General features: G+C 37.2%; 2 protein-coding genes across 5 annotated transcripts; one reads left to right on the top strand and one right to left on the bottom strand.

Moving 5' to 3' along the window:
* Positions 1-1346: 1346 nt before the first annotated feature.
* On the bottom strand, positions 1347-6385 carry LOC117297082 (adrenodoxin-like). 4 transcript variants are annotated; one of them, XM_033780215.1, is made up of 5 exons: positions 6252-6385; positions 5729-5992; positions 4649-4761; positions 2835-2964; positions 1347-2042 (listed from the first exon to the last, which is right to left on the bottom strand). In XM_033780215.1, the coding sequence occupies exons 1-5, from the start codon at positions 6272-6274 to the stop codon at positions 1949-1951; spliced, it is 624 nt and encodes a 207-aa protein (XP_033636106.1). In that variant the 5' UTR covers positions 6275-6385; the 3' UTR covers positions 1347-1948. The 4 variants fall into 4 exon arrangements, with proteins under 4 accessions (XP_033636106.1, XP_033636107.1, XP_033636105.1 ...); XM_033780216.1 differs by having other exon boundaries at positions 6171-6376; XM_033780214.1 differs by having other exon boundaries at positions 4649-4737; positions 5729-6384.
* Positions 6386-6801: 416 nt separating this feature from the next.
* On the top strand, positions 6802-11749 carry LOC117296592 (radial spoke head protein 3 homolog B-like). Its single transcript, XM_033779611.1, has 7 exons — positions 6802-7057; positions 8090-8174; positions 8503-8790; positions 9346-9549; positions 10117-10366; positions 10762-10937; positions 11251-11749. Exons 1-7 carry the CDS (start codon positions 6945-6947, stop codon positions 11353-11355), a joined length of 1221 nt encoding a protein of 406 aa, XP_033635502.1. The 5' UTR covers positions 6802-6944; the 3' UTR covers positions 11356-11749.
* Positions 11750-15637: the final 3888 nt, after the last annotated feature.

Below are 15637 nucleotides of genomic sequence, written 5' to 3'. Positions count from 1 at the left end.
TTCAACTAGACATGCGATTTGAGTCACTCACATAATATTGTTATCCGGTTAGATTTTGAAGTCATTTTAAGCATTAAATATGCACTGAAAATGGCAAACCAATAGAAAAATAATCTGCACGGTGATATCAGTTTTTAAAATTTACTTTTAAAGAGACGGTGCAAACTATTTCTTCCTCTAATGGTGCTGAAAACATCTTACAAAAGTTATTTCGTCTGAAGATTACCCATTGATTAGAAATCTTCAACAATTTAAATCCTCAAACCAATAGGTACGATCTGTTCAACATCTGGGTGAACATTTTCGTTTGAAGGCAATCAGCGTTCTGTTGTCTATTGGTTTTTTTTAAACGAACTTAAATTCTTTCTTCTCTCTCCCCCCTTTTTCGGAACCGAATTTTCACCCGGGGTTTACCTGCCCCCCCATGGTTTCGCACAGGGCACACATAAAGACGGTTGCATAAAGTTATTATTTCTATGTGCATAAAGGAAAGCAGAGTCAAATTCATATAGAAACATTGCTGTTAAAAGTTAATTTTATTCTCTAGCAATTAAAATATCTGTACCCGATTATATTTTCTCATTAATTTTGGCCTTTATTTATACTTTACCCATCAACACTTAATAATGAATTTGTTCTATTTACTTTCTCTGACTACAGTAAATGCTAAACCAAACTACAAGTCAAATTATTTTACTCAATAAACATCTCTAACACCCCTCAAATTGAAAACTAAGCTCATTATTTTGTTTCAATTTAATATATGTTAAGATGTTCTCTGTTTCTGTACAATGAGAATACAAAAATACTTTCTACTAGGGTGAGTGGATTACATGTATACATTGGTGTTAGTGCTAGTTTTAGATCGCAGTGTTCATTGATCTTCCAAGAGTCCCGCCTTAAAGGCACTTGACACTATTGGCAATACTACTCAAAATAACTGTTAGCATAAAAACATACTTGGGCAGGAGCAATGAAGAGCTGGTGATGTATAAAACAATGTGAGAAACAGCTCCCTCTGAAGTAACATAGTTTTTGAGTAACTAAAAGAGGTGATTTCTCGCCCAAATAATAAAAGACTAGGTTTCTGTGTACCAGTCAGGGCTTGAATTTTTGGAGGGAAATCCACAAGACCACAGGGCTTGTGGCTCAAAACATTTAATGAACCTCAATTCCATTTACAAGACCAGAATCAAAGTAAGGGAACAAAATTCCTCAGTTGATTGTTTTTATTTGAACAAACTTTTAAGATTGATTTGACTTCATCTGTCATAACTCAGTAGAATTGAAAGTTATTATATTTTCTAGCAATTAAACATCTGTACCTTATTATATTTTAACATTCATTTTGGCCTTTATTATAATAAGTCAATATTGAACATTTTATTTTGTGTTCAATACGTGACACAGTGAGTTATTTTTTTTCCTCAATAATATTAATTTTTTATTATCTAAAAAATCACAAAACTGCTGGACTTGTGCAGTCAAAAGTTGACTGGCCAGACAGTAAAACTACTGGCCTTGGGCCAGTTATCCAGTGTCAAATTCAAACCCTGCATGTGGAATAGTTTCAGCAAAATAAGATATTCAAATGCACAGTGTGTGAAGCCTATTTTGGGGTAGACTTGTGGACAAGTCGTTAAAAAAATGTCTGTCCTGTTTGTAGTGTTTCGACTCTCTCCGCAATTCCCGTGACACTGGCAATGTTCTCGCGAGACTGCTGGCTGCAAGACTCAGCCTCTGTCGCTGTTCAGTCTCATTACATGGGAGAGTAGTAGTCAAGAGCCGGCTTTGTGCCAGAGCAGTGATCTTGCAAGAGCAGTATTCCATCGCGGAAACATGATTCATTACCCAAACCACCATGAATCAACTATCTCACAACGGCAGACCATAAAGGACTTGTCCACAAGTCTAATTTTGACAACACTAGATGATTACAATTCAATGATTATACGTCTCTGGCATCAGATACCCCATCAGGGACAACAAACGTCATGCCATCCATGTCTTTTGTAAGGACAACTTGGCATCCAAGGCGAGACCTGTAAGTAAACAAACAAACCAACAGCGTTTTTATACTAATACCAAATAAATACTGTTATGAGCTGTCACATTGGCGTCTTAGTATCTTTCGTCGCCTTCCACCTCTAGGACCCATGTTCAAATCCCACAACTCCCTACCTGACTGCATGGTTTTCCCTCAAATATTTCTCAGGGGTTGTCCTCCTACATCTAAAACTTTTTTTTTTTTTACATGGGGTTCTTGGCTATGTTTTTTGTTGACTAAGTTCACTTGTCTGAGAGTCATTGGCTTCACAACCAGAGTTACACTTTCATATCATTAAAAGCTACCCACGAACACACGGATCTCTGACATAGTTTATTATGTAGATACTATTGAATGGTCAGACAGTGGGATGGTTGATTGACAACTGTGTAGATACATTCACCACATTATATCATATCGCAGGCTGAGATGGTGCGTCTTTCATTTAAAGCTTTGTGGATGATAATGAATGGTCAGACAGTAGGAGGGTTGACTGTGTACTGTGTAGACACATTCACCACATGATAGTGCAGGCTTCACAGTGCATCTACAACTCAAAGTTATGTGGTATGCTTTTAAATGGTCAGCGGACAGCCAGTAGGAGGTTTGACTGTGTACTGTGTAAACACATTCACCACATAGTGCTGGCTTCACAGTACATTTATCATTCAAAGTTAAGTAGATGATTGAATGGTCAGAAGAGTTAAACACTATTGCATAATGTGCTGTATGATAAGTATTTAAAAAAACACAGATAACACAGATGGAAATGTTAAGTATGACATACGTGTCTGTTTGTCCGTATGCTAAATCAAGCATATCCAGCTCTTCATCAGAGGGTTTTGGTAAATTCTTGAAGAGTTCCTCTGAGAAGAATAGGTGACAAGTGGAGCAGGAAAGAGTTCCTTCACAAGCACCTGTAACACCAATAATAAATCGAAATGGTTAAAATTATTCAATAACAATTAATTTACAACTTTTATATGTTGTGGTAATTGCACCAGGAAAAAGAAAATGATTTTGTTTTAACCCTTACACTGATGTGCAACCCTGTATACTTCCCCTCGTGCTTCATAGAGGCAACAAAGATGCTTGCCTCCATGCCCCATGGTGGTCATTGCCTTGGTGCCCTTTAAATGCTCCAGAAACAAAACTTCAACTTTCTCATAGCGTGCCCTTTACCAAGGAGAAAATGCCTTGGTGCCCTTGCTCTTTCTAGGAGATAATTTGTACGTGTCCTTGCCCTTTCAAAATCAAGGCATCCGGCATTGTGTTTACTGAAGGCATACAAATTGTAATAATTTACCCATTAAAGCCAGTGGACACTATTGGCAATTACTCAAAATAATTATTGGCATAAAACCTTTCTTGGTGACGAGTAATGGGGAGAGGTTGGTGGTATAAAACATTGTGAGAAACAGCTCCCTCTGAAGTGCCAAAGTTTTTGAGAAAGAAGTAATTTTCAACGAATTTGATTTCGAGACCTCAGGTTTGGAACTCGAGGTCTCGAAATCAACCATCTAAACGCACACAACTTCGTGTTACATAGGGTTATTTTTCTTTCATAATTATCTCGCAACTTTGATGACCGATTGAGCTCAAATTTTCACAGGTTTGTTATTTTATGCATATGTTGAGATACACTAACTGTGAAGGCTAGTCTTCTGAAAATTACCAATAGTGTCCACTGCCTTTAACCAGCAGCAGTTAACTTTTCCTTCCTATATCCAAAAAGCTTTTCAGGTTTTGAGTCATTGCAGACAAAAAGGTCTCAAAATTGAATCCAAATTTAAGAAGCTTTTTATATTGAAATCATTACATTTCGAAATATTCACCCTTGGAGTTATAGAATTCAAGGAACTTTTGGGAATATCATCCATAGTGCAATAGAGAAGTATCAAAGAGTAGGGTTATTATAGCTGAAGAAAACTGGGGTTTTTTCAGCAGACAGGAACACAAAGTCTGAACTCAGAAAAATTATTTAAATAATTTCTCATCCCTGACTTGTTCAGTGTTCACTGATCCGTACACTTCACACAAGTTTTTGGTTTTGAATTTGTAACTTAGAAACAACCTACACCCCTATCCTATAATTGCCCTAGTACAAAGTTATGTCGAGTGATTGGGGTGCCCCTTATTCAGAAGAGTCTGCATTGCCCTCACAGGAACCAAGTCTTTATATATGGCCGTACCTTTAGATTGAACTTTGCATCTTGGATACAAAACATTAATTCAGTTTTTAACCATTATACACTGATGTGTGTTAGCACTGTACATGTGTATACTTAACTTTCCCAAACTCTGTTTAATAAAATTAGTCATATCTTGGGTAGGGTTTGAACCCACACCGTTGCAATTCTAGAGCAGTGTCATATAAACTAGACCACAGAAATTGCCCAGTAGCTTAAGGCAGGTCGTGGAATTGAATCCCACCCGAGTATGCCTAGTGATTTTTACAGCACTCAGGAAAGTGCTGAGTATACAGTAATTACACACATCGTTGTATATGGGTAAAACCAAAATAACATTAGGGTAGTACGTGTTTGCTATTTTTGATAATAAATATAAGGTCTTTGATTGGGGATATGAGTCGGGTTTTACCATAGCCGTCTATGTCCAAGTCATTATCAATGACAACATCCAGTAGGTTTTGTCCAGTGCTTGTCTTTACTGTCAACTTCTCTCCATCCCTATTGATAAAGTGAATAGTCACTCTAGAAATAGAACAAATTCAAATCGAATGACAGGATTAATAAAGAATGAAGTTACTTTCAGACCAGTGGTACAATCTAGGGCAGGGCATTGGATTTAGGCTAGACCTAGTGTCTGGGGCACTGCAGCTTGTTTTTTGTGGGGGGTTTTTGTTTGGGGGGGAGAGAGAGAAAAATAACAGATTCCGGCCTCCTTTTCCCCCTTATTTACTTCTGGCCATGATGTACAGAGAAGACACACAGGGAAGATTAAAAAGGAGACTTGGTTAATTAAACTTGCATGAAATTACAAACCTTGATCCTCTCAATGTACCAATTGTTGGAATTACAGCTAATCTGTTATATTATTAGTATTTTTTAGGATTACCAAGCACAAGTGAATCAATGATCAACATTCAATCATTTGTTGAAGTATAAAAAGATATCTGGGTGGGCAGGTACAAGCCCCCATAAATCGGTTTAGTGCACTCCGTATCCTTGGCCCCAGCACGTCTGGTATCGAAGCCTTTTGCTTTTTTGAAAAACCATCTGCAATGATCTGCATCATGAAACTTACCGATCTAATTCTAATGCTTCAGAAGTTGCAGATAGCCCTACACTTGGAATTGTTCAAATATGTATTACAGGTTTTGAGTAAAAATCAAATGAATTTTGAGTGTGAACTTTCTCAACGATCTTGACAACTTGCATGTTTTCAAATTGCGCACAGTCTCATAATCAGTCTGATTTCTTAAATTCCGTACCGTTCATGATAAGTAGTTAATGGAACCCGACTAATTATGAGACCGTGCCTACCTGCGCAGATATTTATACTTATTAAAATCGGTTGTAACAAAATAATTAAAATAGATAAATATTAAATCAACAAACATTTGTTTTGATTTAGGTTTGATCAATTTCAATCATTCTTTTTTTTAATATTAAAATTATATAAATAAAGCATGTTCCATTCCCAACTGTAAAAACTTACAATTCTCTCTTTTTAGAAGCAGGAACACCAAGTGAAAACGACCTACATGGTCCAATGTGGGCGAATGTATGTTTGCCTTTGATGCCGACTGGTAACCTGTTGTCATTAGAAGAAGATAAACAATGCCATTTCAAACTGCTGCAGGTGTTGCAAGAAGAGCTGTACCGTGAAAGCATCCCTGTGGACACGGGTGAACATGGCGAAAGTGACGGCGAGCCCAACCGTTCTTCAAACGTTCTGTAAGTGTTGTTTAACAGTTGGAGTCTCGAGGTAACAGAAGATGACACCAAGGAACGGAAAGCAGATGGGAAAGTTTTCATAAAAACAGAAGCCATAATTGCTTCAGAACACACAACTCACGAGGGGGGAATGACACTGATATTTGTGAAAGAAAAAAAAATGGAAATGCAAATTGCAAGCGAAGTTGCAAGTTAAGAAGTACGTGATATTTTTGACGGTCACCGGCTTGACTTCTATCCTTGGGGCGGGCGTGGAGAGAGCTGACCTGGGCAACAAAACTTACAACTCACGCCGCCTTACAACCATTAATCATTATGAATAAAAGACGGTACATTTCCAACAAATTTAAATAACATTCAATTCATCAACGACCGTACCGCCGCCGCGACCGACTTCTTTTGACCACACTTATTTTTGTGTGTGTCACGTTTCGGTAACTGCTCTGAATTCCGGCGAGGTCACATTCAGGGAATTCATGATGCTGCCATCAACGACAAGAACGTGCCATTCAATGTTACTGACGGTCTTGTTGTCATGGCGCCATTATTTACAGCGCATGTCAGCCCTTTATGTATCCCTACGCAGTAATTTAGCCCAAAATATGCCACCAAAATAACAATTTGAAAGCTTTATCTAAAGAATATCCAACAACTAGAACATTATTAGTATGTTTTCAAAACTGTGTTATCAATTTGAAGAAATAAAACTTTTGCAATCCCACAAAATCTATGAAAATGTAGGAGGCGTAGTAATATTGAGCTTCTTGTTATGTTAATCTTAAAGGTGTGAAAAGGTCCTCAGCGCATGTGTAATCATTTTTGCGTTCACGAAAGTGCAAGATACACTCAGCAGTTCAGCAACAAATAAACACAAAACCTGCAATAACTCGTCGACAAGGAATTGACATTTAATCTGTTTCCGAAAGTTTATTCGCTTACTATTTTTATTAACACTACTTAATACAAACTTGGCCAAAATGGCAACAGTTTTACCACAAAAGAGCGGAACGTACACGTTCGCCAGTCAGCCGAGAGCAGTTCCACAGCGCAAGAAATACAGGGATCCATTGCAAGTGCAGCAACAACAACAGTAAGTTTAAATTATTTTTTTGGTTTGACCATTTGAAAAAACACCTTTTAGTTTATAATTGCGTTTATTTATGGATTTATTTCTGATAATGATATGTTCATGATTGATTATGCATACTGCTATATAGCCTCTATTAATTTTTAATATTATAATAACCATTTCTTGTTTAATTTAACAAAAAAATAATATTAATTAATACCGCCTTACGCCTATGGCCTAATATTAAATATAACAAATTATTAACTTATTTTTTATTAGTATACTCGTTTTGGGTACCGCTCGTTTTTACTATTATTAGCCTATACAAAAAAATATACTATTACTATTATTATTCTAGTATATTACATTTACACTGACTGACTTACTTTACAGAATACAGGTGTTGAAATCAGAAATGAAGAAAACTAGAAGTCGGTCATTTGTGTTGGTTCCCTAACCATAAGGTTTATCGCGATTCAGAAACACAAGGCATCGTGGGAAGGAATATGGGGCGGTTTCTATGCAGTTTCTACGACTTGCACACGCAACGCCTATACCTTTGTGTGGGTTCATCAGCACCTCTCTTGATATTTTGCTATTCACGATAAACCCACTTTATGCCCTGATGCCAACCAAACTCAAAACTAAAAGAGCCAGAAGATTGATTTGCTCGTTTTAAATTTTAGTCCTATTTGTTTAAATTAAAATGCATGAGTCTCAATAATGTTGACATGAATGGTGGAGACATGTCATGTGTATGATAAGATTTATTGCTAAGATTTGTTGGTTCATACTTCCTGCAAATGCTATACAATTACAAATGTTGACATCAAAAATTTGCGTCAGTTGAAAACTTGAATGAAATGTGTTCAACTCCTGCAAAACATTCACTGTGAAACTTGCACTGCGAAAACAGCAGTGACAGCAAAATTCGCATACGCAGGAACTAGAAGTATAAACCGGGCTTAATAACAAATACAGTTTTTTCTCTTTTTTTGTTTTCCACAGTTTTTGGTAAGAAGATTGAATGTTTTTCTTTGTTCTTTTTTTCAGAACTGGAGCAGTTCCATATGGCAATATCATGTATGACAGGCGCATTGTGCGCGGCAACACATACGCACAACATACACTCCCAGCAGTAAGTACCAGTCTACCACTATAAAGTACCATGGAAAAAGTAGCCTTTTTTACTATAAAGTCGGCGCAACTCTAATCTAAATATATTCAAAGAAAAGAAAGCTGACACAGAAATAAGAATGTTTGGTTACTTTCTTTTCTATAAAAACGATGTTAAATTTGCATCGAGATAGAGAGTATTAACTTTGGTTTTTAACCAAATGCCCAGGATACTTTTTCTCCATACATAGCAAACTTCAACCACTACATATAATCATTGCATGGTTGCAATTGGAATTTATAGCAACCATCATTCCTGAGTATATTTTTTTCCATTGCTTCTTACATAGACAGCTCAACCAGATCCTATTGAAATCCAAAGACAGCAAGAGGTCAGAAGGCGTAAGATTGCAGCCAAACGAGCCAAAGACCAACTGCGCCCAAGGTCCCCAGACCCAGTGGAGGGTCGGAAACACATTGATGTTCAGACAGAGCTTTACTTGGAAGAGCTTAGTGACAGGGTCGAGGAGGCAGATATTGAATGTCAAACCGATGCCTTCTTGGACAGACCACCAACCCCACTCTTTGTTCCAGCTAAAACAGGAATGGATGTAGCTACACAAATTTATGAAGGAGATGTAAGTATGCTACTTTGATTCTTTTTTTTTGTAAGCTTGGAATTTCAATAACAGAAGTGTTTTATCAACTAACAGCTTGCCAGTGCATGTCAATTTGTTATCATAGTTTCAAGAATGAAGTTTCCAAATATACCATTAGTTGTATAGAGTATGGTTTTGTATACCTTTTGTAGTTCAACACATTCTTTGTAATATCAGCATTCAAATTTAAGTTTAAAATTGTTTTGAAACAATTTTAGTGAGCACTTAACTTGTATTATGTGTTGTCATGGTGACTAGCAAGCTCATTTTAGTTAAGACAGTCAAAGCATAGTGTTTAAAACAATTAAAGGGACTGTGTCGTCATGATCAAAGCATGCCAGTGGCTGTACATTTATAAACTCTCACCCAGTCACTACATGCGCGCTCGCTCTCCATTGATCACGACAAAACAGCCCCTTTAAGCTGCATCATTGACAACATTACATACAGCTACCCCAAACTTCTCCTTTATGGTGCCGTATTTGCAAGGTCTCAAGTTCTGCAAATTAATTAATCTTGTAATTTTCCCTGCAGCTATTTGACTTTGACATTGAAGTGAAGCCAATCTTAGAGGTTCTAGTTGGCAAGACAGTAGAACAAGCTCTTCTTGAGGTTATGGAAGAAGAAGAACTAGCCAATCTCAATGCTCAACAGAGAGCGTTTGAAGAGCTTAGGAATGCTGAGTTGGTTGAAACACAGAGGCTTGAGGAGCAAGAGAGACGGCACCGAGAGGAAAAGGTAAACATTGCAAAGATCAACAAATGTATTTATGTTTCTCCAAAGATGCCTGTAAAGGTTTTTTGGACACACTGTGTTGTGAAGTTAAAATTGCACCGTTCAGTAATTTTTAATGCTACACACTTAGGTTGGGCTGTAACTATCATTATCAATAGTAAAAGTCATGTTGTATTTATTTTAATCATCAGTGTTGAAACGCTTAACATTTAGAATGCCTACACTGAATATTGGGATTATTAATCCTATTACTATTAGTACACTCTCCTGCCCAACTAGCCATTACCACAACATTCCATAGGCACTCAGTGCTACAATCCCGGCCAAACTGCTTGGGCCACCCCCTGTCCACTTCCCCCGACTTTAAACATTCTCTCCCCCGTCCCCCCACTCAATGTTGACTGGATCACAGAAGACGACTCGTGCAACAATGAGAACCAACAGTTAAAGGGGCAAGGGAGGGGGGCCAACGAGATATGGCCGGGATTGTAGCCTGGAAGGTATAGTCTTTTATGTCATTTCTTTTGCATGTTAAATCTAATGTTGTGATCATTTTATCCATGGAAACAGGAAAGACGAATGAAACAACAGCGTGAGGTACTAAAGAAAGAGAAAGAGACAACAGAGAAGATTGGTGCCAGAGCGTTTGCCCAGAGTTACCTTGCTGATCTCATCCCATCAGTGTTTGGTACATTGAGCGATAATGGCTACTTCTATGATCCAGTAGAGAGAGATGTAGAGAATGGTTTCTTACCCTGGATTATGGAAGAGGTAGAGAAAGTTATCGGAAAGTCAGTACTCGGAAGGACTATGCTGGATGGTAAGTCTCAAGCCTTCCATAAAATAAGATTAAACTATAGATGTAGTAAACTTGCGGGTACAACCATGTAATAATTCTCTTTTAAGGGAGTGTTGGCTCTGAAATAGGCCAGTTTGGTCTTGACCTTATCAACAGTATACTCTGCTCGTCTTCAGGAGAATTGTGTTTATTTTTCTTACCAGTCCACATTTGGGGCCAGGCGGTACAGTCTTTTTCAGTTGGGAGTTTTTCGGATTTGACTCAAAAATTTTGATTTAAAAGTATCTCTCGGAGTGAAACAATATTTTTAGAACAGCTGAAAGCATGTTATTATAAGTGTAAGCTTGGATTTCGGGTGTCCACCTTTTTGGGATCTTTGACAGTACTTAATATTTGTTCTTGATTCAATTTGACAGCAATTATCCGTGATGTCGTCAAAGCTCGTGCAGCGGAGTACTTTAAGTTGGAAGAATCCCAGCGTGATGCAGAGAGGATTGCTGCTGCTGCACAAGTGTTACTTAATGAACAGCTTAAAGAGGAAGGTGCTGTGGCACCAACAGAGGGCGCTGTACCTACTGAAGGGGGACCAGAGGTAGGTTGATCCATCAATATCATAGAGCTGCTTAGCACAAAAATTTCTTCCCTGATAAAAACAGGATTTAACCAACCAAATTTCCATGTGTTTCATATTGCTTGTTATTGGTATTCAGCTGCTGTTTGCTTTTCCTGAAAAACAAGTGGTTGGTAATGAAGAAATATCCTGCTAAGCAAATTTTTGTGCTTAGCAGCTCTTTGAAATTGGGCCCTGGAAGGTCCATGTATGGTGGCAGTTTATGGTACAAATTCAATGCCCTACACATTCAAACAGTGAGTTAATGAGTTTATATGTTTTCTTGTTTTTGCAGGCTGCACAGGAAGATGTTGGTGACGGAGAGGAGAGTCGACCTGAAACAGCTCCAGCAGATGGAGCAACTGCTGATGAAGACCCTGAAGAAGATGGTGATGAATAAATAAATACACTCCGCATGAAAGGTTTCACTTATTAACACTAAGGACTGGTTAACAATGAGACACATTAATGTTACCATCCAAACAGCGTTGCATCATTCCTTTTGCTAAGTAGAAATAAGCAGGGAACCAGACACTCAATGTTTTAGCTGGTAACTGTATTCTGCTTAGTAGAACATTTCCTGGCAAATGTTGAGCTGGGAATAGTTTTCTTATGCAAGATGCTGCGGTAATATTTGGTAATGTTAATATGCCTTATAGTTTTCATGCCATTTCACTTTCCTTAAATTTCATCTCTCAACTTTGCATTTGATGACATGATTGTCTTTAAAGGCACTGGACACATTTGGTAAATGTCGAAGACCAGTACTCTCACTTTGTGTATAACAAATCTGGGAAAATTTGAACTCATATGGTCATCAAAGTTGCAAGAGAATAATGAAAGAAAAAACATCGCTTTCTCAAAAACTATGTTACTTCATAGGGAGCCGTTTCTCACAATGTTTTATACTATCAGCAGCTCTCCATTGCTCGTTACCAAGTCAGTATGATAACAATTATTTTGAGTAGTTACCATTAGTGTCCAGTGCCTTAAATCTGCCTTCAAAACTTGTTCTTATATTACCAGTTCAAATTTCACATTCTCACTGGATATGGTGTTTTGTAAAGTGTGCATACATTCAAGCATTATTTAGGAGTATTTGAGTCAAGTTGATGTTAACCCATTAATAGTGTCCACTCAATTCTCTGCAAGATTTCCAATTTTAGTTGATGTGAAAAATGTATCATTGATTCTGAAAAAAATGAAAAAAGTATAGAAGTTCTTCCTATTGAAATATATTTATTTTGGTATTAAAATATATATAAATTGTTTAACTTCCAAATGATTTTATTTGATGTATTGTATTCAAACCCAAATGCTCTAGCAGCTTCCAGAATTCCAACTTACTCTGTTAAAGCCATTGGACCCTTTCGGTTCAGAAAAAAAAAAAATAGTTCACAGATTTACAAATAACTTACAGGGTTTACAGAAGGTAATGGTGAAAGACTTCTCTTGAAATATTATTCCATGAAATGCTTTACTTTTTGAGAAAACATTAAAACAGTATCAATTCTCGTTAACGAGAATTACGGATTTATTTTAAACACATGTCATGACACGGCGAAACGCGCGGAAACAAGGGTGTGATTTTCCGTTATTTTCTCCTGACTCCGATGACCGATTGAGCCTAAATTTTCACAGGTTTGTTATTTGATATAGAAGTTGTGGTACACAAAGTGTGGGCCTTGGGCAACACTGTTTACCGAAAGGGTCCAATGGCTTTAAATTAAAAAAAAATATGTATATTATTTCTGTATAGAATCAGTTGAGTATTCCGTCCACTCATAACAATGTTGGGTTGTAGCAAGTTTACCGGTATGTACAAAATACAAGCAATTCACTCAGTTTTAAAATTTTAGATGGTACACATCATTGGTAACAATCTAATTGAATGTGTTAAGAACAGACTGAGGGTCTGAATCCCACTTCCCAAGAAAGGTTTCATCATTGAAAGGCGAACTCCATTACGCTCATTTAATGTTGATCATATGAAGGTTGTACAAAGAGAGAATCACCAGGGGTGGATTTCACAAAGAGTTAAGACTAGTCTTATCTCGACTAGCCATACGTTTTCTAATATCTCCTAGGACTAGTCCTAACTCTTTGTGAGATTGACCCCAGAAGCATTTGCATTTAAAAGGTTTCCATTTAAACGGTCAGGTCTTTGGCAATCTGGTGAATGATAATACCCACATCCAACTAGTGCAAAATGTTTGCAAGGTTTGTGACAAGTACAAAAAGTGTGAGTAACTTGCCTCATATTGAGCAAATGTTTCTTGAAGCAAACTTACAATGGGTTTAAGTTATATCATAACCTTTGCCATGTGTGGAAGAAGGGCGTTAAGGCCCGGTCACAAAGGCCCCGATAACGAGAACGATCGCGATGGGTTGAATTGCTCCACGCAGAATACGCCCACGCTCATTCAACCAATCGAGGGCGTGCATTTTTATCGTTACCGTTTTCGTTCTCGTTATCGGGGCCTGTGTGACTGGGCCTATAGGCTCTACACCCTTCTTCAAGATACACAGATTACTTTTTCCATTGACCAAATGCCTTGAACATAAAAATTTTGCTAAGATTATCCCAAATACATGGGATAGCATTTCCATGCAGAATGTAACCTTCCTATGATGCAGTTGTTTACGGTCAGTTCACATGATACTACACCTGTGCATGAATTTTGCAAATAAACTGTTATATATTTTTGGTTGTAAATATCAGAAAGAACAAAGGTGTATTCCATCTTTGACACATACTAGAATGTATGTACAATGTATTGTGATTGTAAATAAATAAAGTATTCATTTGTTTTGAGAAACAATTACATGTTGAGATTAATTTGACTGTTTTATTTGACTAACATTGGAACATCTTGAGTTTTTTTTTCGCATCTTCTGTATGCGATATGTAACCCTTAGGAAACGGGCGCCTGCTAAAAATGCTGATACATGTACATGTATTCTTTTTTGATATTCTTTTCTGACTAATGTGTGCACCACACTACACCGGATATAGAGAAACTCATGCATGGAGTCTCATCAATGATAACATGTAAACGACCCTTTTCTGCAAATCAAAGGTGTCAATGACATGTTTGGTTGTTTGTTTTTAGATTGGTGAATTGGGGGGTCAAAATAATCCAATATGGGGGTCCCCTGTGGTCATTGTCTTCTCAAAGTTGTAGGGTCATTCGATCCGGCCTCGTTTTGTAACCTCGTTGATACCTCGAAAGCCATGCTTCGACCCCGAGGTATCAAGTACTGTTATGTGCCGCGCGGTATAGTATCTATGCATTTCGTGAAGTCAGAGCGGGCCGGTGCTTGCGTAAAGAGCCTTGGACAAGTCTACACAACGCTCAGAGAAGACGATTGTTTGCAAAGTTTACACTTTTCAAGGTTGCTGAGAGAGCGCAATTTTGAGGAGTATTGATGCTACCCACTGAACAACTTGGCATCTTAATGTGGTTTGCAGTGTTTGTATTAAACTTTGTGTAAATGACTGAAGTTAATTGACTGAAACAGTTGATAACTTTAGACGGCCTTGTTGCTATTAGGTTAGGTGTAGAAAAGACAACTAGTTTGAACGACAGAACAAAAATATAAATGAACAACCAAAACTGTAATTCCCTTTGTTTTATTCGGTGAGCCTTTTAATTATAAATTTAAGTAAAACAGGTAGAATACAAAGTTTACTATACAGAAAAACTATAATTATTGCTGGTTGAATTACAGCTAGTCCAATGAAATCATTGGGGATCGATGTTAACCAAACTTATAGTATCCAATTACCAAAGTATTAAACAAAACAGAGCCATGGAAATAGGGTCGCACTAAATGATAACAGCTAACAACAAAAGCACCGTTCTTGGTGGACCTTGTACAACTTATTGTTGAATGAACTCCAACACAACGCCCCTCCAGAGAGTTTGTGTAAATCTCGACTGTTTTGTGTTTGACTTTGACGAGTTTCTTAGTGCACTGTATAATATAAAGCCAATAATTTATAACAGCAACTTATAAAGAAAAGCTATATTCATGCACGAAGAATAATAAACAAAGTATTTTGGACGACGATTATGTATAAATAATTAGAAGACTTATTATAATTCTTTATACCGATAAGGTAATTACACTGTCGTGAAAATTATTATAAACAATTCGTTATTGCACATTTTTTTAAAGTTATAATTACTTACAATAAGTTAATGTTTCCATGTTTTATTACGATCCTTAAAGACACTTGACACTACTGGTAACTGTCAAAGACCAGTGTTCTCACTTGGTGTATCTCCACATAATATGCACAAAATAACAAACCAGTGAAAATTTGAACTCAGTTGGTCGTCGAAGTTGCGAGAAAATAATGAAAGAAAAGAACACCCTTGTCAAACGAAGTTGTGTGCTTTCAGATGCTTGATTTCGAGACCTCAAATTCTAAATCTGAGGTCTCGAAATCAAATTCGTGGAAAATTACTTCTTTCTCGAAAACTATGTTACTTCAGAGGGAGCCGTTTCTCACAATGTTTTATACTATCAGCCTCTCCCCATTACTCGTTTGCAAGTAAGGTTTCATGCTAACAATTATTTTGAGTAATTACCAATAGTGTCCACTCTCTTTAAGAATGATTGTTGATTAAAATAAGGTTTGCTCAGAAACATTTGTTATCCACTGCGCAAAATTT

The sequence above is a fragment of the Asterias rubens genome, chromosome 11 (assembly GCF_902459465.1).
Source record: "Asterias rubens chromosome 11, eAstRub1.3, whole genome shotgun sequence".
NCBI lineage: Eukaryota > Metazoa > Echinodermata > Asteroidea > Forcipulatida > Asteriidae > Asterias > Asterias rubens.
The sequence above is the reverse complement of the archived record's forward strand: the minus strand, read 5'-3'. Positions and strand labels throughout refer to the sequence as shown.